The sequence below is a fragment of the Zonotrichia albicollis genome, chromosome 1 (genome assembly GCF_047830755.1).
Source record: "Zonotrichia albicollis isolate bZonAlb1 chromosome 1, bZonAlb1.hap1, whole genome shotgun sequence".
In the NCBI taxonomy this organism is placed as follows: Eukaryota; Metazoa; Chordata; class Aves; order Passeriformes; family Passerellidae; genus Zonotrichia; species Zonotrichia albicollis.
The window spans coordinates 142,756,679-142,780,347 of record NC_133819.1 but is presented as its reverse complement, the minus strand read 5'-3'; the positions used below and the strand labels follow the sequence as shown (position 1 = coordinate 142,780,347).

At 39.6% G+C, this 23,669-nt stretch overlaps 1 protein-coding gene across 6 annotated transcripts; it reads right to left on the bottom strand.

Moving 5' to 3' along the window:
• Window positions 1–172: 172 nt before the first annotated feature.
• On the bottom strand, window positions 173–23,662 carry TBC1D31 (TBC1 domain family member 31). 6 transcript variants are annotated; one of them, XM_074556354.1, is made up of 23 exons: window positions 23,450–23,662; window positions 21,019–21,165; window positions 20,345–20,460; window positions 18,303–18,481; window positions 15,855–16,006; window positions 15,245–15,404; window positions 14,799–14,999; window positions 13,459–13,635; window positions 12,566–12,645; window positions 12,316–12,462; window positions 11,904–12,037; window positions 10,782–10,915; window positions 9,983–10,162; window positions 8,762–8,994; window positions 8,010–8,159; window positions 6,689–6,824; window positions 5,787–5,873; window positions 3,932–4,069; window positions 2,927–3,103; window positions 2,368–2,515; window positions 1,205–1,321; window positions 1,032–1,061; window positions 173–518 (listed from the first exon to the last, which is right to left on the bottom strand). In XM_074556354.1, exons 1-23 carry the CDS (start codon window positions 23,524–23,526, stop codon window positions 382–384), a joined length of 3,237 nt encoding a protein of 1,078 aa, XP_074412455.1. In that variant the 5' UTR covers window positions 23,527–23,662; the 3' UTR covers window positions 173–381. The 6 variants fall into 6 exon arrangements, with proteins under 6 accessions (XP_074412455.1, XP_074412442.1, XP_074412449.1 ...); XM_074556341.1 differs by having other exon boundaries at window positions 174–518; window positions 2,368–2,518; XM_074556348.1 differs by having other exon boundaries at window positions 175–518; window positions 2,368–2,518; window positions 5,787–5,870.
• Between the last annotated feature and the right edge of the window lie 7 nt (window positions 23,663–23,669).

The following is a 23,669-nucleotide window of genomic DNA, read 5'->3' as shown; positions in this document are numbered from 1 at the left end:
AAGGATTATTTTCTCTGATTGCAGATTTCCCTGCTGCAACTTGTAGAATCCACTTTCACATCACTGACAAAACCAACATTTCAACAGTGGTTTGTTTCTTCAAGTCAGGGCAGCCACCAAAACAAAAAGAAATATACAAATACTGCACATTCAGTAACTTAATGGTAAAAAATTAGTTTATTTTAGAAGTAAAAAATAACAACAAGGTTACAAACAAAAGACATATTTTCTAGCTAGGATTTTATTCTTATATAAAAATATCTCCAAAAGCCTTTAATAAGTCTATGATCCATCTTGAATCACACTATACACACTATACATATTTAGCTTTTCACTGATTAATAATTTGAAGGTGCAGCTGAAGGTGCAGTGCAAGTCCCCTCAGGGCGAGCAGGCCGTGGCTGGGGCAGGGGCTGCCCGGAGGCCGGCCCGGGCCCGTGAGGCGATCCTGCGTCTGAGGCGCCGCACCTCGGCCATCAGCTCCCGCTCCCGGCGCGCCAGCTCGGCCCGGCTCCTGCCTGAGGACAAACAAGGGCAACAAACTTACCACTGCAACTGCTGCTTTCCCATAAGCACTACAAACACCTGCTGCAAAACAGACATGTCTGGCAGAGAAATGCTGGCTTTCAGTACCCCTGGATGTGAGGCAGCCCTCAGAGTGGTGAGAGCAAGTTCTGTGAGAGCAGTGCCTCTGCTGGCGACCAGGTCAGATGCTAATGGGGGCCACAGCAGGTCCAGAGGATCCTACTGCCTGCAGACCTTTGAACACAAGGTGCATTGGAATTGAAACTGCTTCCACTGCCAGATTAGCTGGGACCAGAGACCAGAGGAAATTAGACTAATTCTTGACTAAAACTCCCAGTCAGATTTTGATGAAAGACAGCTCTACAGCCTCTCAACATTACCAAATCACAAAGAGCTATGAAGACAGGAAAAGCATGGGCAAGATGATCAGGTCAGAATGCAACTAAATTAGGCTGAGGTTTACTAGGACCACTCTCATAACATGACACACTTCAGGCACTTCTTACCTACGCCATCCCTGGGAGCAAAGACATTTTCTGCAGGTGAAAGAGAACACAACAATAAACTGGTTTTACTATCCACTAAACACCTACACAGCTAATGGCTCAATCACACAGCTGGGTGTTCCAGCAATGCTCTGAAACCAAATGTGAAAGACACTCCTAACTTAAACACTTACTGCGTAGTGATGATGCTAATGTAGACAGATCACTGGGAGAGATGTTTCCAGACCCTGGCACTTGCTGGACTTCCACCCCTCTCTCTGTACACCTGGCCTTTAAGTCATGCAGTCTCTCTGTGAGAAATGGAAAGAAGGGTTCTTTGTAAATTAAAAATACTGACATTTCAAGTGAAGTTTTCTAGCTGGAGGTAAAACAGTTTTTCTCCAGTAAGCAAAGCTAGAACAATCACCCACTCCAGTTAATGGCAAGTACAATTTGCTCAGAATTAGAGGTCAATGTTTCTACTCTTTGGGTCAAAGCTATGCATCACAGCATTTCATTTTAAGGAATTACAGGTCTGTAATTTCATTAATTTCTTAAAATTCCCTTCAAGAAATTACAGCTCTTTAAGAAATTACAAGTGCTGTTTCTTCCTATATAATTAATCTTCTGACAAACAGGCCACTAAGATCATATGGAATATGGCTACTCATGCTTGTAGTTTTAGGAGCCACCCATTTTAATTATGAACAGTTGCAAAATACTTCATACTAAGACATTAAGTAAATAAGGACAAAGGCTGAAAAAGTTTGCCCAAAGCAATACTAATCACCTAACCCTAATATTAATCACTAATTTTATGTAAGCCTTGGTAGCATGGTGGGGGGTAGGAGAAATACCTGCAAAAATACACAAATGCAGCACTTGAGAAGGATGTACTGACCAATTCTGGAAGTGCATAAATGTGTTGGGGTTTTTTTGGTTTTTTTTAACAAACACTTAGAAAAAGCGCAAGTATTATTGGTATAATACTGTATGTGAGTATTATACCAGTTCTTGGTATAATACTGTATGTCATAGGAAAATATTATTTGACAGAAAATTTCTAATGGATGCGATTTTAAAATTATTTTAAGATGAGCTAGACCTGTGCTCCAACCAAAAATGCCATTTATACTGCTGCATTTGATAGGTGTCAAACTGAGATTTCTTTCTAAGTCTGGCCTTGGAAAACAGATACATCTGTTTCATGAAAGAATATTGCAAATAAGCAGTTATGGAGTGCTTAGTAAAGGAATTATGCTTAAGTTTATCCCCAATATTGGACAATTCATTTGTGTTCAGTCATTGAATGCTTCATGCCAACATCCACACAGAACTGTGTTATCTACATGCTCACCAAAACAGCCATCTTCCCTCTGCAGCTTCTCAGCCAGTTCCAACTCATCATTCATTCTGTCATCTAAGAACTGCTTCCTGTGCCCATCTGCAGCAGCAGCCACCTTCTGCTCTTCCTCCAGTTGGGCTTTATTCTGTACAACATCTTCCTGCTGTGCAACAGAGATATTAAATGTCTTCAACAGATGTGTTGCAAGGAAAAAGCAAGAAACAGAACCATCTGGATTATTACAGATTACACATCATCCTAAAATCAAAATATGATAGTCAGCTGTGTGAAGGTTTCATTTTGAAAAATGTCTCATTCAAACATCTGGAGAAAGGTAAAAGTCTTGGGTCAGAGAATAAAATGAGAGGAACTTACAGAAATAGGAAAATGCTTTCCTAAGGCTAAACCACCGTTACCAATTCACTCTTGTGCTTCCAGAAACTCCCAGTCAAAACAGAAAAGGAGAATTCTAACAAAATATTTCTCTAATACACTTCAGCTTTCTGCACTCCCTTTTATAGGTGGTTACATATTTGCCAGGCCCACTTAGAAAAAGAAATTATGCAAATACCTTTTTTTCTTCTGCCTCCCTCATGGCCTTGAGCAGTTCAGCTTCTCTCACCCTGTTGTCATGCAGGAGCTTGGCAATCTCTCTGTAGCTCTCCTCCTGGTCCTGCTCATCCCACCTGGGTCTCCAGTCACTGGCAGTGTGTTTCTGCTCACCTCTGGCTACATTTTCTTCAGCCACCTAATAAAACACTTTTCTTACCAGAAATTCAGTCTATTCCAAGTGCACAGCCCTACCTACAGAGCAGGCAGGACAAACTGAGCTGGTCTCCAGGATCTCTGTCAGGTGTCCCTGCTAGAGCCACTAGCTGCACTAACAGGTGCAGCTGACACAAGATTGATACCTGAATGCCAATACTTTCACCCACATCCATCTGCTTCCAAAAATCAAATGCTGTTTACAAAAATTCAGACCCATATGTTTATTTCTAGACAATACACAAATGCAGATGCCAAGCATATGGGCAGTGGGATAGCTGCAACTATTTCTCCAACTGTGCAGTTACAAGTTCTGAGCTTGAAAATCTGAGCAATTCCTAATGTCAAGCTACACACATTCATTACTGTGATCTAGAAGACAGCTTCTACAGCTGAATTTCCTGCCAAGTACTACCAACTGAAATCTCCTTTGAGGCTGTCTTTTATTTTGTTATGGTTACAAACAAAACATGTTCCTTATCAGGAGGATGACTTGTTTTGAAAAGCACTTTTGAGTCTTACATGCTTTCTAAGTTTTGAGAAGTAAAAAAATAAAAGCTAATATTTCTGGCAGGTCCAGAGAATGTCAATATTATACAGATGTTTGGACACTTCAGATTTTTGGAAATCTCTAAACTTTAAACATAGAATCTTAATCTATTAATATAGGTATCTAGAAATTAGATTTCTTTAGAAAATATTCCATATGGACTTGAATTAATTAATTACAGTCAAAATACTATTAACCAGTACTACTTGTATAAGTTAGCATATTGACTCCCCAGAACACGTTAGGATCCAATCATCTTACTGTCTGAGCTTTCTGTATTTCTTCTTTATCCATTTCTATCAATCTCTGACCACGTTGATCTTCCAGATCCACCCTTCTCCGATGGGTCTCCACCTCTTTCATTTCCTTTGTAACTGCCTCTTGGTCTTTGATTAGATGCTGCCAAGCACACAAAACAAAAATTATTGTTGCTAAGCTACTAGCTCACACTGGTAATTCCATCTCTTTAACATTTATTAAAATTTCATTAAACTAGTATTTGAATATATCCACACATCTCATCCCCCTGCATATCATAACTGTCCAAGACAGTCATAGACCCTGCTGTTTTATCCACTTGGAACTAGATGAAGCATGAGTCATAACAGTGGCCTGAGTCATGACAAGGGATGTAATTCCATTCTCCAGATTACTGTGGTGAATAAAAGCAGAATTCCAACCTAAATGAACAAGATTCATCATGAAAATATTCTGCAATTTATGGCAAATTTTAGCCAAAACCCCGAAATGTTTCATAACTATAAAGTGTGTTTCATGGCACTGGGGTTTGTAATAAACACATCTGCAGTCTGAATGCAGAAATGATTTGCTGAAGCAGTACAACCAACAGCAGACCTAGAAACAGCATTTCAGCTTACCACCTTTTCTTCACATTCACCAGGGCACATCTACACAATTTTCTGCAAAAGTTAAAACTCCTTCCCAGGCCTGTAAGAATCTACTGAGCAGCTGAGGCAAAGTCAAGATCCTTTGAAGCTGGAGCAGGGACCCTTACTGACAGCAGGGAGACAGTGCAGGGAAAGCCTGTCTGCACAGACTCTTGTGGGCAAACAGAGATCCTCAGCTAGTTAAATAATTGCTACCTTTCTAGCCTGGAGAGGATGATCACTGCAGAATTAGTTCCTTAGAGAGCTGACTTTACATGTACTGGAATACAAATGAGCTTAGCCTGGTTTGTGTTATGTAGCCACAATACAGTTGGCTGTGCATTGAATAAATAAATGCTAACAGAAATTTAGCCCAGTCGTGCTCAGTATGGATTATAACAAGTTTCTGACCAAAAGCTTTAAAAAAACCAAAGATAAACTGACATGTTTCAAAATGAGGATCAGAGAGCTGGAAGTCTACTTCTCCTTTATTCTGTTGGATCTACAAGATGGATAGATGTTACTTTGATTTCTAAACACTTAACTGAGTTATTTTTAATCAAAATGAACATTTCTAAAGCCTTCCATTGGCATCCTTGCTTTGCAGTAATTTATAATAATTTATAATAATTAACTAAAATTTAACTTTAAACAGAATTACTGATTTAAGTCATTTATTACTGAATAGCCATATTTCTGAAAAAATCAGTCATTTCAGAAAGGAACTGCACATTCCTGATGAACCATCCACTCCTTTTTGCTTAATGATGTTGTTGGCAACTAGACATTTTTTCATCACCTACATCAATCTGCTATACTGTTCTCTCCAGAAAATGCAGATATGTCTGGATATCACAGATGAAAAGGTGGGAGTTTCTGGATGAGGAACACATTGTTATACACTTATTACTTACATGTTCCTCACTTCCCTCAGGCAGCTGAGCCCATAACTAAACCCAGCAGCAACCAAATAATACCTCAGCAGAGGAAAAGAATAAGGAGGATATGACTGTTTTCACCCAAAACTCTCCAAGATAACAGTGAATTGTGTTAATGCTATTATCAACAGAGGATTTACTCTAAAAAAAATCATTAAAGAGAAAAAAGAGAAAAATACCAGGCCCCCATTTCTCCTCACAAGGTGTGGTTGCATGAACGCAATCAAATCCAAGAACTTAAAATGAACAACCATTAAATATTTGTATTTAGTACAGTTCCCCACTAATTACCTGTTCAAAAAGCTGCTTCTGTGATTCAGGTTCTGTATCTTGGACAGCATTTGTTTCCTGCTGTCTCATAGATGCCTTGTTCTTCTGCTTTAAAAAAGCATTATCAAAAAGAATGTCCAAACCCCATGCCCCTAAGTTCTGGTTAGTTTTCTGTCATACAAAGAATGGAAAATACTGCATAACAAAAGCACAGGGCAAGGTGGAGAAGAGGCACAGAAGAGTTTTGCATCCAGCCAAGCTGTGTTAGGGAAATACCAGTCTTGAACTAATGTTGAAAACCTGCCACAGGCAGCTCTGAATCGAGGAAGGAGCCCCTGAAGCCAGAATGCTCTGGAGGACAGTGGGCAGAAGGGGAAGGGGCTGCTTTGCACCTGGCAGAACCTGAGCTGAGCTGGAGCTGAGGAGTGTAGCAGTGCCCTGACTGCAGAAACAGCCCCCCAGCTGCACTGTGCTCTGTGAAGTGTGCTGCTGAGACACAAGGAATGGCCCTGCAAAGGCTCAGTGTGTGCCCATGAGCTGCAAACCCTTCCATTCCCAGCACCATTCCCATGGCACAGCTGCATGCCATGGTGCCTGGGTTAGTGACTGGGAGGCAGAGCCAGGCCTGGCCAGAGGCCACTGTGGAGCCTCTCAATCAATGGCAGAGTTAATTTGCAATCTGGACATACAGCCCACAGACAGCTGAGAATTCACTAGTCCTTTAAGGAGCTCATTACATTTTTCAACACTGCCACTAACTGATAAATAATGCATTTACCACTTGAAGCAGTCTGCCTCATGCTAAAATTACCTCTGAGCTCACAAATCAAAGTATATCAACTAAAATTTTAGTTATGCCTTTTTTCCTTGTTTATTTTCCCTATTAACCCTTGCATAAAAGAAATACTTGAGCAATACTCAACCTTTCTTGCAATTTCATCATCAAGACATTTCAGTTCCATTTGAAGCTGATCTTGGTGGTAGTTCAGAAAACGTCTTCTTGAACCATCTAAAAGTTGCAGTTCCTTTACTTTCAGTTCTCTTTTCACCACAGCAAGCCTTCAAGGCCAAAATAAACAGAAATAAACAAATAACAGAAATAATACTGTATGTGCAAAAGGTCAGTACCAAAGAGCACAAACACACAATGCAGTTGGCCATTAATTACTATGAGCTCATCTCCAGCTTAACAAAGCTTAGGATGGCTGCTTTCTTTCCTGTAAAATGTCCAGTTTTCATTTATGAGACAAAATTAAATTCACAGACACACATCTTCTAATGGCAATATCTCAAATTAAGCTTTATAGTCCTGTGCCCTGTTTCTGCTCCACTTTAATAAGTACTAGTTTAATGTTTTAAGGGTCCAAAACTGGAAACTACTCCTTAGAATAACTGCCAGTGTCCTGGTACCTCTTCCTGCACAAAATTAGTCCCAAGTTTATTTGGTAAATATCAAACTCTTTCAAGAAACAAAACCAGAAACTCACGTATTAATTGGTAAATAAAGTCTTGCTGTTTACTCAAAAAAAGAAAAAAAAATCCAACTCTGTAGGTAACAGAGATTTAGGAGATGTGCTCAAAAATGTGGTGGTTAGGGACATGGTTTAGTGGTGAACCTGGCAGTGCTGGGTTAACTGTTAGACTTGATGATCTTAAAGGTAATTTCCAACTTAAATGATTACATGATTACCTGTAGTTCATCTAAGAAATTATAGAGATGTTGAAATTCTCTTAAACCTTCACAACTGCAAAAGGTACAGACTTACAGTTCAGCTTCATTACCATCACAACTCTTTGCTTATAAACTGATACACAAAGCAGTTGTTTGTCTAGATCCACTAGAAGTACAAGACTGTGCACAGTCACTGATCCTTTAAGTGACTTTTGTATCTGCAGTGTGGGTGTGCCCACAGTGCAAGTCTGAAGTCTCGCTGTGCAGACACACAGCAGCTGACTGTTTCAGAGACTTCCCAATCTGAAGGAACCAGAAAAATGGCTGGGAGCTGAGACAAGACTATGAAGTGACTTGACCTCTAATCTGCTGTATTCCCTCCAGGGAGTAAGAGGTGAGGTAGTAATGCAACCCAAATCACTTAATTCCCAACCAAAATATGACCCACCAGACCACAGTTATCCCACATTACAATTTATACAAATTAGTGGTTATTTCTCCTTTACTCATGGTTAAAAATGTAATAGCAGGCTACAGTAGCCAGACCCCTAATGCTTCCTATATTCTAATACCTCTGCCTCTGTTCTGCCAACTTCTCTTCTTCCAGTAGGATTTTTTGTCTCTGTTCTTCAGCTTCTTGAAGTAATTTCTGCCTCTGATACCAGGCTTCATCTTCTGCTTTCTGTTCCTGTGCTTTGGCTTCTGATTCATGTGCTAACTGTCTACGTGGAAGGAAGTCACATGTTAATCATTCAAACCAAATATCAAGAAATCACTTGATTACTTTGAAATTGATGACAGCACTAGCAAAGAACTGCTGAAATGAGATGACATGAAAATCTAGCATCCCCTTCATAGTGACAAGGTACATGAGGAAGAGCTACCACACTGACTGTTAGAGACAACAGGGCATTACAGATGAGTGCAGGTACTCTCTTCCTCACATTCTTAACAAAACCTGGTTTCTAAGGGTGCCTTGGCATCATGGTACCCACTGATTTCAAAAGCAAGCTAAGAACTCCTGGCCCTTCAAAACCTGGGCCCCACAAGGTCAATAGAGGTTTAGGCTCTGGCTATGAGCTTCCAAGTTCAGTGACTTGTAGCCCAATATCTTCTGCTAGTTAGCAGACATTTTTATTTAAGATAAGACTAATGATTTAATGTAAAAACATGTCAAACCAAGTAACTCTCAACCTTTAGCAGCTATTTCAAGTCCTTTTCCTGAATTTTCTTATCTCGCAAGACTACACATTATAACATACAAAGGCAATTATGTCCACCTGTCCTTCCCAGACTGAGACTGTCTTCAATTTCTCATTAATACCTCTCTCGCACGTATTCAATTTCATCTTGTCTGATCTTCTCCCATTTCTGAGCTTGATAATTCACAATGAACATGGGATATTTATTAAACACAGGGTACTGTCCTTTTGTAAGTGGTGTGAAGTCATCAAGCATTTGCTGGGGATGGATATCCAGAGGTGTAGCCTCCATAAGATGATAGGCTTCCTTAATCACAACATCAATGTCCACGTTGTTACGGTGATGAAAGAAATACTGTAAGAGACATGCTGCCATTTACATTCTACACAAGATTATGCACTTTTATGTATTTTTACACAAATATATATTTATTTTTAATACACATATCTGGGAATTATCATGAAAAATAGCAAGATACATATTTCAACAGTTAATTTAAAAAGTTTTTAAAGTTTTCCCTACCAATTCATAAAACATCACCAGCTCAAGTGACTTGAGCCAAACTTCTTCAAGGTAAGAAAGGATGCTGTGGTTCTTTTCATTCTCCTCAAATGGCAGCTGTGTAAGGGATTTGGGAAGCTGGGTGTCAATTTAGAGTGTACAACAGTGACTCCTACCACTGGATAAACCTGCCTTGACTTTCAGTGTTCAGCCATGAAGCTCAGAAGTTTCTCCTCTTGCAGGACTATTCTTCCTGTCAAAAATCTTATCTACCAAGAAAATCTCTAAATGGTCATTATTAAACATAGCAATGATGTTATCTACTTGGTGTCAGTCAAATCGACTGCTCAAAAGCACATTCTAGAGGTGGAACTCTGTGTTTGCCTACAGAGATTTTTCATAGGAAAAAGAATCCTCTTCCCATGGAACATTAAACATAAGGAAACATTTTAATTTAGCTTCAGAGAACATCCAATAATACTGACTAATTTTGAAAATCTGACAAGAGGATAATGATACAACATCACAGAATTATTGTGTATCATCTCCAGAGGCAGAAGTCCATACTAGATCCTCCAAAAAGAGACAGAATTATTTTGTGCTTGATGAACTATTGAAATTTTAAAAATAGCCTTTAGGGACATTAGAAAGCTTATGAAAGCTTTTAAAGTTCTCCTTGCATGAAACTGCAGGAAACTGCTCAGTGTTTTACTCATTTATTGTGTATTTGTCAAGTACCAGATATTAATTTGGAAATGGATCTCCTTGAAACCTGTCTAACAACAGATACAATGTTTTATACATCTTTTTCACATGATTGACTTAATATGAAAATGTTTACCTCAAAATCTGCTGCTTGATTACAGTGGAGCAAGGAAGCTCTGGAACATATAACATAGGCAATGACAATCATTAGAAAGTATGAAGGATGGTTGGAGAAAATATTGTCGAAGGCTTTCAGCCATTCTTCTCTTGTTAGAACCTCAGATAATAGTGTTTCTAGGAGAGGCCAAGCATAAACCTAAATTATTTGGGAAAATTGATAAAATAATCCATTAGTACCATTTTACCATTCCTTTTAAAGAAACAATGTGATTTTTCTTGCCTTATACCAAGAATTTACTAATCTATGAAAAAGGAAATAAACAGAACATTTCAAGATAAGTTTCACCACCTACTCTAAACATTCAAAGTTAATCTGGGGTGATTATACCACCTACTCTAAACATTCAAAATTAATCTGGAGTGATTACAAATACATTTCTTATTTCACTGGATGTCTGAATGTTCTCTTTAGATTTGTGAAGATAAAATCATCCCTAATGATAAACAGGGATTAGAAAATTAATTCAGCACACTTATGTCCATGTTAAAAAAAGATACATTTATAATTTGATGAGTAGATTTTTAAAGAATGTGGACTTGAAAGCAAAGAACTTCTAAGGAACTAAAGTAGCATACATATGATCATGGCCAAGGAAAAACAACAGGAAATCAATGATATATTCTTTACACTCCCACATAATTCACTGCTATTTAACAAAAACTCCCCCAAACTAGAAATTTATCACAATAAAAGAACAGTGCACTATTATTCACTGCAGTATATTTTTGCATACAAAAGCTGTCTAGACTATTACCTGTGAAGTCACATTGTATTTTATTAAATGCTGAAGCAGTTCTTTGTCATGATGTGCCAAAACATTTTCCATCATACCAAGGACATTAATTGGAGGATTGGGAAAGTACTCAAACCAGTGTTGGCAAAAATTAACTGAAAGAGAACAAGAAGCTGAACACAATCCACTGTAATCCAGAACAAAAGACTCATGACAACTTTGAAGTTGGGTAACCAAGCTGATGCATTTAAGGCGTTGTTTCAGGCAGCAAAACCTATTTAAGATACTCCCATCTCTTCTCTGTCTGAGTGTTCCTACACCATTCCCACAGTACACTGCTCCTCCAGCTGCACTGGCATGGGTTTTGTGTCAGTACACTGTGAACCAGACTGAGGAACTGATCTGGCTCAAATACAAAGTGAAAAAAAATCTGTGAGCTGTGGGACTAAGGCATGGGAGGCAGATGGGAATACTTAAATCAGTGTTTCTGTCTCACAAAACTACAGCCTGGATCAAGTAATTTTTAACATACTAAGAATAATTTCTGTAAACTTGGATACTTATTCACCAACAGCATGTGGTTGCAAAGTGGGTATGCATGCTTGGCAGCACATTTCTTCTGCAGATTTAGTAACAGCTGCAACAACTAATTTAAGTGTAAAGAACTTTAATTTAGAATGTTTCTTCAGAAGACTGCCACAGCCAGTGTTCAGACAAATGTGATGCTGAAGACAACTAAACAGAGTTTAATTGAGAGATCATTCAAACCTTGAAAGAGATCATTCCCTGTTGGCTGGGAGCAGGTGACAGGTAGGCTGGGTGGCTGTGACTACTTTTCCCATGTCTCAGAGACTTAATTATTATGATATAATTACACTAGATACATAGGAGTTTGCAAATGCTAGATACATTTCAATTAGACTTTACAAACACTGTTAAAACTGCTAACTTTTTGCTAGAAACACTGCAAAAGGAAGTCTCATATTTTGAGGTTTGTGTTTTAAGCTCCATATTAATTCCTGGTAACACCATGGTGACCTATACATAAGGAAACAACTTATTCATTTCAGCAGGAAAAGCTCTTTTGCTTTGGAAGGCTTAAACATGTTGAAGCATATCTGAGTTTTTAAAATCATTGCTTACCTACTACTGTAGCAACAACTTCAAAGCAGATCAGCTGGTTGTTCTGGAATAATTTTACAAATGGGAATGCTAGCAAAGGCATGTAAGGTGTCTCAGCAAAGATAGCAGACCAGTGAGCTAGAGCTGACAAGGTCCTGTACACAGAGGCAAACAAAAAAATGTTGTGTGGGAAACATTGATCCAAAACCAAAAAAAAATATAGCGTGTATTTTATAACCACAACATTGAAAGATTGTGAACTTCAAGACAGATGCAAGATTGTAGGAGTTACCAAAACAATACAGCATGAAGGCACTACTATGTCATTTTAGAAATTTTCTGACAGCTGTTTCCAGCTACTGGACACATTTCAGATGACTATTTGAAAATAAGAATCAGTACTATTTTAAATAAATACAAATATATATTTTACCTCTGTAGAACTCTCAGCAGTTTCCCACTTTTGATAGGATACTCTTTCTGGATATTTACAAATGCACTGTGGATTCCCCTATCTATCAGGCTACCGAATGCCAAGTGGTTTTCAGGAAGTTGTAATAAGGAACGCCAAACAAACATCCTGCAATTAAAATGCAGCCTTAGTCAAGGAAATTCTTTTTCACAGGCCAGTAAACACAAGCAATTTTATTTTGTGCAAGCATGAATATGCACATAAAAAACACCTGTACTTAGCTGGATATTCTCCAAATCCTTTCAGTAAGGCCTGCAGACGTTTCTTGTTTAATCCACCTGGTAATTCATTCTACAAAACAGGAGATCAACAATAAATGTAACCATTTTCTCCTTCTTTGCACTCTAATCAATGAGAGTGGCCAAATATTGAAGTTTATCACATAGAGTCAAAGAAAAAAATCAAACATGTATTGCTGTCTGCTACATAGTCCCAGGAACTTCAACAACAACAAAAAGGTAATTCCATCATCATTTATTGTCTCCTGAACTCAGAGAAGAGCTGCCATTGATTTCAGTCAGAAGCAGATCAGACCCAAACTGGCTGAACTGTGTACAAATACATGATGCATATAGCAAACTGTAAAGAATACTAACATAAGAAATAGATCATTTCTAACATAAGAAATAGATCATATGGTGACACATAAACAGGAATATATATATGATATATATATACACACATAAAAGGCACAAGATAAAGACAGAGAGAGAAAATGGCACTGTGATGACAGAGGGGAATAAATGTAACAGTAATTCATCTTCTAAATAATTAAGAACAAAAGGAAATGGATTCTAGGCAGACATTTTAGATGTGCCAGTTGGCTTTCTGCAGGGAAGCAGATCAGATCTAGCAAATACCAAATGCGTCACAAGTTGCTTGAACAACTGCAGTGGTACCCCAGACTGGAGGCAGCTCTGGCTGTGTCACATACTGTAGGAGTATGGGCTAAATAGAGAGAGAAAATGGTACTAAAATTTCCTTAATCCCTGCTCTGCTCAAATACCCAAGTGCTTCAGTGCCTGAATTTATTTTTTAAAGCAAATGGCAATGAAATATAAACACTGCAGACTGAAGGACAAAACATTTGCAACTTCTTCCTACCTCTTTATTTTCAAGTGATGTATTTGCTTGCAGTTTCAGCAATCTGCTTTGAATTTTGCTTTGTTTGGATTTCCATGGCCCCTTGGACCTTTCTGAAGTCACTTTTGTGATCAGTTTATTTGCCTCTGATGTGTACTTGGGCCCATCTTCTACAGCTTTGAATGTGAATGGTGGAGGCTAGTATTAAGTGAAAATAGCTTGGTTAGAATCTTGTAAGACAGATTACACAGAAATATAATTTGTTGTTTATTTTATATGCTACATTTTTGAGTATGATGGCCATAAAAAGAAGACTAGAACCACATTTCTACTATAAATAAACAGATATAGATTGTATACTCCTGGAAAAGGACGTCCACAAATAAAATTGCTCTAACTATGGGAAGGTTTATGTAGCTTCCAAGCTAACTCACACATCATGTTATTCCCTTGCTTAGCAAACAGTAAAAATATAATTGGGATACTGTAGATGTGTATCATGCACTGTTAAGGTTATTTACTTTAGTGTGTTTCTCAGTGTCATTAAAATATTTTGCATTTCTATAGCACCAGTTAAAAGAATACAGAACACCTTTACAAACTTTAATTAGTCTGCAGTGTCAGGCAGGTATTAATTAATTCAATGCTGGAGATTGTGAAAGCAAGTGACAAAGTGGATATCCCAGTTCATGTCAAACCGTCAGCAAAAGTGCAAATGGAATGCTGTGACATCTTTACACATCCTTCCTCAGCTCCAGCTCCATCATTATCCAGAGCTGCTTACTGTTTACATCAAAGACATGGTGATTAAAGATACATGGAATTCTGCATTTAGAAACCTGACTCCCATTAATAAATTAATGTAATAAAATAAGAACTGGTATTTAGAATGTTTGTTATTTAGGGAGGATTAGGAGTGTATCATTGTGCCATAAATGATGGGTGCTGGTATCCAGTAACACAGTAAGAAGAATAAAATCACAGTAACAAAAACACCATTTGTGCCCACAGTTTAAGAGAGCATTAGCTGCAAAGTATTTCCTGTAGGAAATGGAACAGAAGAGGCCCAATTATTCTGTTTCGATCTCCTCCAAAACACCATTACAAAAAGAAACTGATGCACACAAATTGCTATAGAAAGAAATACCATCTCCCCCTTCCAACACTATATATACCTTAAAAACACCAAGTTACCTGACAGGCTGGAGGAACTATGAAGGAAACGGTACAAATCACTTTTTCTTTATTTGTATTGTTAAATAGGCACCTCTGCAAACTACTGCTGATGCAGTCTGCTTATGCAGACAAAGATCATCTTTAAGAGGACTTACTGCTGCTTTAAGAAATGTAAAATACTCTACCTTATTTCCTTCTTGAGTCAAAGCTTGGACACTGTATAAGTTAAGGCTCCCATTTTCCATTACTGAAGCAATATACCGTCCATTTGGGCTAATCACAGCTGTACTAATTCCCTCTTCAGGACTCCCAATGTCAAAAAGAATTTGGGATGTTTCTATATTGATAAATCTCATAATATTATCTTGACTTAACACTCCAAGGACCTACAAGTTAAAAGGATTCATCCATTAATACTGCCAATGTAAAACAAAGTGGAATACCTGGAATACCCAATTCAGCAATGACATTCCATTAAGTTAAAGGAGCAGCTGAGCAAAGATTCAGCACAATAACTTTCCTTTTGTATCATATACCCCTAAATCCCTGAAGCCCCCCAAAAGCCCTCCAAGGACAAGTGTTGAATCTACTAACCAAAACTCCTGTCTTAAGCTTTATGAAAAAAACTGACCTGATTGGAGCCCCCATCAAAACTGTCAGGGAGGAATTCCAGGTGACGGACAGCTCGCACCTTCTCCGGCATCTGGATTATTCTTATCAACTGCTTTAATTCCAAACACCATAAGTGAAGATGATTTGATTTCCCACCAGCTACCAAAGTCCGACCATCCCTGCATCACAGGGAAAGCTTCCATCAGCACACTATAATTTAAATTGGTGTTAGCTAAAAAGAGAGATTGTTCATTTTGTTCTATGCCCTCAAATCACTTTTGAGTTGGCCATTATTCCTGTGATACTCTCCTGAAATAACAAAGTAGCTCTTAAAATAAAATTTGCTTTAGTAAAGGATCGGATATTATCCTTAAAGGATATTATAAAATAAAATTTAAACCTTATTTTAGTGATCATTAAAAATCAGCCTAATTTATTTCAACTGTTATGGGACTATAATAAAAACTGCTACTGATCTTTGCTGAAAGTATCAGTCACAACAGAGTTCAAAAGCTTATCATAGTAGATAGATCAATACTTCCACAAAGTATTACAAATAAAGAAAGAGAATCTGCTTAAAACCATATTTTTTATAGTCTGCCTTTAGAATGTTTAAAATAGCAATTTACCTGGTAACAGCAAACACCTTATAAAATAATACAGAACCTTCTACAGGAGGTGACAACTGGTATTTACAGTGAAGAGTATCAAATTCCCATGCAAAAACAGAATTATCTTTGAAACAGCTGAGAATGGTGTTACTCAATGGAAGAAAAAAAACCTGGAAGAATATGGAAAAGAAAAAAAAATGGGATGTTGTCAAGGAAGTACATTTTAAATTACCAAAGTGCATGGCAAAATAAAACATGGCAGGTATGGCTATTACTGTGACAGCCTAGAGAAGAGTAGGGTTGCTCTCCTTGCACTGGTTAAAATGTGTTGTACCCTTTGCTAAGCCAGTTTAACTCACTGAAATAACTGTTAAATTTTATCTGTCTTGTTTTTATGACTGTTAAACTTTATTGTTCCCAATGAGTGCAGCAAGGACGCAATATAAACGCTGGGGACATCACTGGCAGAGATTAAGTCAGTGCTACAAAGTTCATAATTTTGGTCTGAATGATCTCTTGGGGCCTTGAAAATCTGGAAATATGGATATGTGGGCTGGGTTTCATCTTAGTAACTGAAACAAATGAGTCACTTGACAGTGAGCAAAAGTAACCTGTGGGGAAAACAGTCATCTCAGCTACCAGAGTAATTTATCTTCAGACAGACTGAGCTATCTGTCCTCCTTCAGGGTCTCTGAGGAAGACCAGACAAAGAATTGAGACTAAATGAATTTTGGTAAACTGGAGTACCAAATAGTTGGCAATTTTCTGCTTTGCCATAGAAAAATACCACAGGATGGTCACAAGCAGCTGTTGAATAAACAGTGATGCTTTGGAAATGATCATTGTAGATGTGTTGTATTCTCATCTGTCTCACCTGCTGTCTGTTCACTCTGCACCTCAGTCTCTATATTTTTAAATTAGTTTTGCCCCATGCCAACCTAACAGAAGGTGTATGTTGGAGTGCAACTGGGCTCAAGAGGCACCAAAAAGCACACAAGATGAGTGACACTGCTACAGTGGCTCAGAGAGCAAGCAAGAATCCAGCTTTGCATACTGAGTGTCAGGCCTGCAGTCTAATAATAAATCTGAACTTCAGTAAAGCACATATTTACCTGTATGTCTTAGACTGTGGAAAGAGAATAAATACCACTATTCTAAAGACAGGAAAATGAAATCTAGATCATTTGCATAATGTCCTGTAAGAAATGGTAGCACCACACAGAGCAGGCTCCCAATTCCCAAGTGTGATCTATTAATTCAATCATAATCTCTACTGTTTGGCTTTAAAAGTTGTTTCCATACTGCAACATCCTCATCCTACCAAATTCCAAGAGCCACTTATCAATAAGAAGTCCCTACACATAGCTTACACAAAGAAAGAAAGATACTGAGCACTAGAAAAATCGCCACTAGAGAAATGCATCCATCTTTGGAGGAAAGATGTTATAATTATTTTAGCAACATGTGCTACACAACAGTTTTAATAAAACAAACAAACAAAAATTGATGGATGATCTTTCCCAGTAATTGTTAGGTGACTATTTTAAGCTGACAGAATTTCTGCCTGACCCAGAAGTGGGTGAGGACACACAAATGAATAGCCTGGTTCTCTGCAAAAGCAGCATGGCTTTTAGTGGCCAGCCTGACAAGAGGCTTGGTTTGAAGTGGTGTTTGTCAGACTATTCACTGCAGGGCAGCACGTGTGCAAGCCATGCTCAGGCACTGGGTCAGGACTTTCTGCAGTACCTAGACCAAAGTGTGACATTTGGTGGCGCAGGCAGACCTGTTTAAAATAGTGTAATGCCAAGGGAGACCTACTTAAACCACTCCCTGACACAAACATGTCATCCTTCTCATCCCGTGCTGTTCCAGTGTGTCTGTGCAGCAAACAGAACCAAAGGAACCACCAGGCTGAGAAGCAGTGATTTCTTTTTGCTGAGTTCCTTTGCAGCCTCATTTGTTCCCACATTCAGAGCTTTGCCTGCACAGACAGAAGAGCTTTGGAATACGAAGCTGAACGAGGCAGGTCGTGGTGACTGTTAGAAGTTACCATTATGACACCAAAACTGGTTTTTTAACAACACCCTTAAATCCTACTACCATTCAGGTTGGAATCAATTTACACAGGTCCTCTGAGCCCACCCTAGGCTGATGCAAGGTCAACCTAGAAGATGGTTCCAACTTCCAAGTTAAATTGGGTCAGTCAAGGTCATGTCCAAACAAGTTTTGAGTACCTCTAAAGATGGAAGTTCCTTAAAAGTTCCCAGGAGATCTTTGCAACTACTGAGTCATTATTTCAGTAGTCTGAGTGATGTGATGGGAAAAATGTTAAGATGAGATGCCCATATATGATAAAAAAGATCAACCTGTATTTTAAAGACTATTTACAAGTAAAGTGATTTTCATATGTGATGTTGTACATACTGTGGTGTGCTTGTTCACCTTTAGCAGTTGCTCTTTACTCACCTTTTGTATGCCCACAGACTGACGAACATTCAGCTTCCTTATTCTTTGGAAGGTGTCCAAGTCCCACAGTTGAGCTGTGTCAGTGGAAGTGGTGATGGCATACTTGCCAGAGCCATGGACAGAGATGGAAGACACAGAAGATTCATGGCCTCTCATCCAACTAACTAGCTCCTGGGTTCCTGCAGAAGTTGATGAAAAAGATATGACAGCCATTCAAAGTGGAACAACTACTACTTTAGTCTTTATTGTCAACACTATGCTGTGAGAGACTTTTAAGCATAACTAGTATATAACCATTTGCCATCACAGCCCAACACACAGGAAACACAGGTATCAATCTTCATATAGGTATTATACCTTAGAGGCACAACCTTCTCCTCATCTCTACATAACATTTTACAAATTATGCTCAGTTCTGCACAGAAAGCCAGCTTGCACAGACTTGATTCATTTAGCCTAAAAATCAATCTTCAAAAGCCATGAACAATGTGATCTGTTAAGTTCAGCATGTCTGACAGAATATCTGATGTGAACACCCACAGAAGCTGAGACTGAATGTTCTAGTGAGAATTCTGCACTTGTTTTTACTTGTGGACAGAATGTGTGAATGATTACACAACTATTTACAGGTGCAAAGAAAAAAGGTTTAATGACAACAGGCTGTGACTACAGAAAGGCAGAGTCAGGAAGCAACAGCTCATTAATTCTTTTAGAACCTTAAACATTTTTATGCTGTGCACTGCATTCTAAGGAAATGGCTCCTCTGACTACAATGTCTCCCACTTGTGACTGCATGACCACTAATCTTCCCTCAGCGACCAAACTGCACTGGTGGCAATTACACTGTTTACACTGGGTGGTTTGCCTGGCAGCCCATGGAGTGGCTCCAGCTACTGCTGTGGCATCAAAGATAGGAAATGGCCATAAAGCAGCTCATAAAGAGCAACAGTCAAACTTTCTGCTGTGCTTACAGACAATGGAGTGCTTAAAGCTGTCATCACCTGAGAGGCGACATGGGATTAGAGAGTGTCCTCTAAAGAAGGGGATGGAGCCCAACAGGTAAGAAATACCCTAAGGAACTGCCCTGGTTTGGGTGAGTACCATTCATATTTTAGAACATTCTTCAGTATGACTTGGTCTCTGGAAACAGCACCACATGAACATGCAGTACTCTCTGGAGTAATAAAGATTTTTCTAAGTGCATCCAAACATCTAAGTTTGGTCTTGTTGTTGTTGAAAGGATAAGAAAGAGTGCAGGGGATTTCAGACCTTAACTCTGACTCCTCCTCTGTTTTGAGGAACATTGCGCTACATTAAAATCTTCACAGATAATCTCAAGCCCTAAAACTGCAGATGAGTGATTCCTACAGCTTTTAAAAAATATTTAAATACAGATAATAATTGGATATAATGGAGACATTACAAATGCATTTTCTGATAGGTAAAGAATAATTTATGAAGAATGAATTGTCCCTGCCCTTCACCATTTAACTTCTAATCAAGACAGAGACACACAGCTGTAATGTTAATTTTAAATATTGCTTTTCAATAAGGATACAGAATTACTTGAATACTCAAAAGTATTGACATTTCTTTTAGTGTACATTGTCTAAATGTTTGTACATTGTCTAAAACTTTGTTCAAATATTTTACTGTAAATATAATCAAGAATATGCATGCTAACATACTGACAACTGGTTTTGGCTTTATTTTAATACAGTACCTCATTCTAAGTAAACATATTAAAAACTGCTTAAAAAAAAGGTAACATACCTAACAACAATCCTGTGGTGGACTTCAGTTAAACAAATGCCTATGTGACTCAGTGGGAATAAAGAACTTTGGCAAAGCAAAGGGTTCATTTAGGTTCATTTACCCAAGGACTACAACCAACACGGGCTCAAACTTTTCAGACAGATGGCATGAAATACATAGTATAATTTCCATAAAACAAATTATTGAAAAATGTAAGATCAAAACTAAAATTATGTAAGTTTTCATGCCAATACAGATAGCATTTAAGCCTTGAAATTTCTCCTTACCTGTATCAAAGCACTTAACAGAATAATCTGCCAAAGCCACGAGGAACTCTGTCTTTCTGCGAAGATTAAATGCCAAAGCAGTGCAAGCCTGCATTGTTCTCTGAACAAGGTTGAACCTATTTAAAAATACACATTCTCATTGTGTTAGGAAGCTTTGGTTCATTTAATGTCAAGTGAAGTAATAATTTAATTGGTTTCAATACATTACACAGAGAGAAAAAAATAAACTCAGAAGACGGGAGTAAGGAAATAATATCCAATTATAATAAATCTAAAAATCAGTGCTAGTATTTTAAAACTCAGTAGTAAAATGTTGAAAGACTGGTTGATGTATTTCTGCAAATGAAAACACTAGGTCTAGTCTACTGTAATTTGTGGTAACTCACTGATCTGTACTGGCCCAAGAGTAACTTCTGGTGGCAGCCCTTAAATTCTATGGCATTGCTGTTCTTTTTACAGTTGCAAGCCTCGGATCTTTTTGAGCAGCTAAACTAATGAATTTAGGGAGCCTACACAAGGCACTGGGTTGAACTTTTAGCCCTGAGCAAATGATTACCTATTTAAAACTATCTAGTTAAAACCTGACCTGTGGGATCCTATCCAGGCAAGTTCCACACCCCTGAATGCTACAGATGTCTCAGACAATTAAAAAGCCTTGATAGACATATTCTTACCTGTTCCCATTCAAGTCAAAAACATAGATATTCCCTTGGCGGTCTCCAGCGAGGAGGGAATCCCCAGAACTGTCAAAAGCCACATTCAGAAAATGTATTGTCTTGGAATGGTACCCTTGGACACTGTGGATTATGTTCACCATAACTCTGTGAAGAAAGCCAGCAAAACAACCATGCTTAGAATCATTCTATTACCATTTATATCTCTAAGACATAGGATTAAAATGTTTCTATCTTATGATTTTACAATTCTGATTTTCCATGTTCTATGAAAAATCTCCCATGAAAACCATGTTATGCTACAAAGGAAGTAATTCACTTGGTTGGAAGCTGGGTGGGAGACATGTAAGGCAGATGGGGGAAATTCACCATTCACAATCCTTTTGTGTGGCTCCTGGTTACCTGATTTCCATTTTTAATGAATAACACTAATATACACTGATCTATCTGAAAGCCCAACTCAACACTCAGCAAGGAACCTGGCTCATCATCACCACTGCAAAGAAACATTCTAGAAAACTGAGAAGCTGTGCATTACTGTAAGAAACCAGTCTGTTTAGATGTGGGGAAAATCAGTTTTAATATCACTTCTTTTCACAGTCTTCAAAAGTATTGGGATTGTTAAGCTTGGAAAAGAGAAGGCTCTGATGTGACCTAATTGTGGCCTTCCAGCACGTGAAAGGAGCCTACAAGAAAGGTGGAGAGAGACTTTTTACAAAGGCCTGGAATGACAGGACAAGGATGAATTGCTTCAAACTGAAAGAGAGTAGGTTTACATTAGACACTGGGAAAAAAATTCTTTACTGTGAGGGTGGTGAGACAACCAGGCTCCCTAGACAAGTTCTGGATGCTCCATCCCTGGAAGCGCTCAAGGCCAGGCTGGATGGTGCCCTGAGCAGCCTGGTCCAGTGGAAGGTGTCTGGGGGGTTGGAACTAGATGATCTTTGAGGCCTCTTTCCACTCCAAACCATTCTATGATTCTATGAAGAAAGCCCTATTTATTACTATTCATCTGAGCTATTATAGACCAAAAGTTTCCTGTTTGCCACTTCTATCCTTGTATGGTGCTGCCCACATAAAACAGAGCTAGATGCAGAAATGGGCAGAATAAGCTGTAAGAGGAAGGGTTTTCCAGGAAGCAGGAGATTGTGATTTGGAAGATCTGCTATTCCTGGATTTATTGCCTAACAAGCCAATAATTTTGTATTATCACTTGGATGTGAATTCAAAGTTAAGCTAAACACCAAAACTGTGCCAGATACTGGCAGGCTGATTAAAGACTGCAGAGTACTTGCAGACCATAGTTATATGAGATGCTGCTAGGTCTGAGACACAGAATATGTTACCCAGCACCTTCATGGGGCTGGGGGATTTGTTCCAAAGTCTGAGTGAACACATACAGCTATGGTACAGCCTACAGATAAAACTAATTGCACCTTACTATTAAGCCCATGCTTTTCTTCAATAAAAGGGCCATAAAAATGAAATTAGAAAGATAAAATATTTTTAAGTGTAATTAAAATCTAGTGATGTTTGTGTGGGATTATGACATTAAAGGCCCTAACAAATGAAGTATGACTTCTGCTTCTAAAACCACCCTGAAACACAAGTACCTATCACTGCAGCTACAGCCCCCCCCCCCCCCCAGGCCTTTTCAACGTCACTCTCTGCCTTTCAGAAGTTTCCCTGCAAGTGAACTAAGCCGGGAGAACAGTCAGGAGCTCACGGGGCAGCCTCCAGAGTCCCGCAGGACAGAGGCCCCCAAAGCAGCGTTTGTGCTGCTGCTCTTCAGCTTGGACCAGGCAGTATTTACACAGCACACCACACTGCGATTAATCTCCTGGAATTCTCCCGTGGCATTTTATTCAATACACCTGAACCAGGGTAAGTGCCCGGGCGAGCTGAGCAGCCTGAGAGCGGGGGTGTCAGCGCCTCCTTGGGGACCGGCTCCGCCTTCAGGAGCGCATGCCATTAATATCTGTGAGCATCTCAAGGGCGGGTGCCAAGGGCATCCGTGCCGGACTCTTCTCGGTGCTGCCCAGCGACAGGATGAGGAGCAACGGCCTTAAACCAAAACACCAAAGTTTCACCTCAGCAAGAGGAAGAACCTCACGTTGAGGATGGCAGGGCACCAAACAGGCTGCCCGGGGAGGTGGTGGAGTGTCCCTCTCCGGAGACATTCCAAGCCCACCTGGACCCTGCTCTAGGTGGCCCTGCCGTGGCAGGACTTGGACCGGATGATCTCCAGAGGCTCCTTCCAACCGCAGCGATTCTATGACCCGAGGAGAACGCGCTACTTTCGTTATCTGACCGGCTATCCCCGGGCTGCCCCTTCAACCACCCTGCAGAGGCTCAGGTGGGCCCGGGCCGGCCCCACCCCGTCCGCCCGCTCCTCTCGGGCAGCCGCCGCCCCCCGGCCCGGCCCCGTTACCCCCGCGGTGCGGCCGCCCCCGCCCTGCGGCTCCAGATGGGCCCACGCCGCCGCTCGCCCAGATCGCAGCGCTCCATCCCCGCCCGGCGCCGCCGCTCCCGCGCTGCCCTCAGGGCTCCGCCCACGCTCCGAGCCGGGGGGGCGCCGTTCGCGTGGTACAGCCCGCTCCCGCTTCACCAATGAGGAGGAGCCGGAAGGGTGGTGAGCGTTCCCCCCCCCC

What these genes read in the sequence shown, in the direction of transcription:
- TBC1D31 (XM_074556341.1), bottom strand. Translation starts at nt 23,526, where the DNA reads ATGGAGCGCTGCGATCTGGGCGAGCGGCGGCGTGGGCCCATCTGGAGC. An exon ending in CATCACTTGAAAATAAAGAG is followed by an intron (nt 12,646 to 13,458) that starts GTAGGAAGAAGT and finishes CCTGTTTTGTAG; the next exon opens with AATGAATTACCAGGTGGATT. An exon ending in TGCTCCCAGGGATGGCGTAG is followed by an intron (nt 519 to 1,031) that starts GTAAGAAGTGCC and finishes GTTTGTCCTCAG; the next exon opens with GCAGGAGCCGGGCCGAGCTG.